The sequence below is a fragment of the Ornithodoros turicata genome, chromosome 4, assembly GCF_037126465.1.
Source record: "Ornithodoros turicata isolate Travis chromosome 4, ASM3712646v1, whole genome shotgun sequence".
Classification (NCBI taxonomy): Eukaryota; Metazoa; Arthropoda; class Arachnida; order Ixodida; family Argasidae; genus Ornithodoros; species Ornithodoros turicata.
The window spans coordinates 31,105,412-31,107,879 of record NC_088204.1 but is presented as its reverse complement, the minus strand read 5'-3'; the positions used below and the strand labels follow the sequence as shown (position 1 = coordinate 31,107,879).

The following is a 2,468-nucleotide window of genomic DNA, read 5'->3' as shown; positions in this document are numbered from 1 at the left end:
GAATTCTTTTTGCTCCACTTCGGCATTTAAAAAAAATGAACATGCTGAATCCAGGGAATGGTCTATGGTGCACCATTTCGTGCACACCTGGTGAGGAAGAGGGAGTCGCTGCCGCTACATGAGTGTTGTTTGTTGGTAACTTCTATGGTCGTGCTGGAGCTGTTTCAGAAGTTATAAACATGTTTAATCTCATAATTAGTGTCGTGCAAGTTGAACTTATTTCGTCAGCGATGATATCAGATATCAAAAGTCGTGAGTCAAAAGCGCCAAAGTCGTGAACAGTCGCACCTGTCAGCATTTACTCCTGTTCATAAATCATTGTAGCAGTAAGTGTCGAATGTCAATACAGTAAGCATTTACTGCAAGCAATAACTGTGAAACGAAACCGGGGAACGAGAGGTGTGAGACTGAAATTATCATTCTGTGTAGAAAAGAATGGAGGGAGACACAATGTTGCAAAACACCGATACGCAAAAATCGAGTGCCTGCTGTTTGCGTCACGGGTTTTTAACTATAGTCCCCCCCCCTCCCCACACACACAAAAAGTTTGAGAGGCGGATCCAAAATATGTAATTAGAGTATTGAGTAGAAAATACCATCATCACAAAAATTATTGGGTAGAGTACCAAAATACCGCAAATTGTATTTGAAATACAGTATTTTAATACAACACTCCAAATACGTACAAGTCTGATTGGAAGTATGCGCGCGGCGCGTTCGGTTCCTCACGCGCAGAATATTTTTCTAGCCATTGTTCGACTGGGTCCATAACGCGTGCTGGTATTAGAAACGGTGCTTATTCGACCCGAATAAGGGTACATCGTTGTTATCTCGATTGGTTTGTTAAAATTACCATCTGCAATGCGCTGCTGCTGCGTGCCCATGTGCTCGTCGAGTACACGAAAGAGGGACCCTGGTGTGTCCTTCCACAAGGTTCCGGCAGACCTCGAGCTACGTGAGAAGTGGCTGAAGCTGATTGCCCGTAAGAACTGGGAGCCAAGTTCCACGTGCAACTCCTCCGTCGTCTGCAGTAAGCACTTCGTCGTGTCAGACTTCAAGGAAAATACAAGGCTGCGCTTACTAAAGAAGGGAGCGGTACCCAGCGTGTTCCCAGGCTACCCGTTGTACATGACGCCCAAGGCTCCTCATGTTCGCCGAGAACCAGAGAGCCGTAAGCGCGCCATGACTGCTTACGTTGACGAGGCAACGGGCAAGGACGCAAGAGTCGCACAAAAGGCGAAAGACAACTGCGACGAACGTGTGCGATACGCCGTCCGTCATAGACTCTGTGGTTTCCGACGACGTTTCTTCTGTGGGCAAAGGATTACTTATTACGGAGGAGCCCCCTGCACAGCCTGTGGGACAAGAACCCACATCGGACAGTTTTGCAAGAAGTGATCGAGGTACTTGTTCCCACTTGAACCACTTAAAGAGTACTCCAGTGTTCGCAAAGCGATCGTTCTCGACACAGACGGAAAAGGCAAATTTCACCGCTTTTATTGAACGACGTAAATGGAGGGCTAAGGAGCGATCTCTTCGGCAGCAAATATCGCGACTGAAGGAGTCTTTAAGGAAACATCAGGAGGAGCTTCGCCAGCTCAAAGCCGACTTCAGTGTTGATGCCTTCCTTGATGTCGTGACGGAAGCTCAGCAAAACGACATCAGAGCGACATTTGTTCCTAACCAAGTTGTCAATTACAAGAGGAAGAGGCCAACATGGTCAGAACTCACTGTAAGGTACTGTGTGGTCTTGAGGAATCTTTCCATCAAGGCCTATGAGTACGTTCGGTGTGAAGAGTTGCTGCGACTACCGTGCAGAAACACCTTGCAGAAATACATCGGGACATCGATTGGCGAGGTTGGCTTTAGTCCTCTCGTTCACTGTAGGCTGGATATTGAGCTCCAGAGCCTAGCTGCGCCTCAGTCCAAAGTTTGCAGTCTCGTTAACGACGAGATGCACGTTAGGCAAAGGTTAGAATATAACAAACAGCGAGATGCATTCATTCGGGACGTCACCATGGGCAAGGAGTTGGGCCACCTCACGCCAGCCGAACATGTTACCACTCTGGCCAATTCATTGCTTTGTTTCCTGCTCTGTGGCCTGGCTGATCGTTTCAAGATACCGGTTGCATACTTCTTCACCAAAGCCTGCACAGCACCGGATCTTGCGCAAGCCATCGTATACGTCATAAAAAGAACAGCTGGGGTTCAAAATTGTCAGGTTGGTTACGGACAACCACAAGACCAATGTTGCCGCCATTGACATATTCTGCCATGGACAAGCCACGACGTTTGCCCCGCACCCTGTGGACCCATCGAGACGTCTTTTTTTTTTTTTTTGGGCATTTGACCAATGCCACATTATCAAAAATGTCAGGTCCCAGTTTCTTGCGAAGGACATGGGCGGCCAGAAAGAAATGTCATCTTCATGGTTGAAGGACCTCTACAAGATGCAGCGAGGGTTAACC

General features: G+C 47.7%; 1 protein-coding gene across 1 annotated transcript; it reads left to right on the top strand.

Annotated features, from left to right (window-relative positions):
- The first annotated feature begins 861 nt into the window (after positions 1 to 861).
- Positions 862 to 2,263, top strand: LOC135392281 (uncharacterized). The gene is made up of 2 exons (XM_064622997.1): positions 862 to 1,258; positions 1,323 to 2,263. The coding sequence occupies exons 1-2, from the start codon at positions 862 to 864 to the stop codon at positions 2,261 to 2,263; spliced, it is 1,338 nt and encodes a 445-aa protein (XP_064479067.1).
- Positions 2,264 to 2,468: the final 205 nt, after the last annotated feature.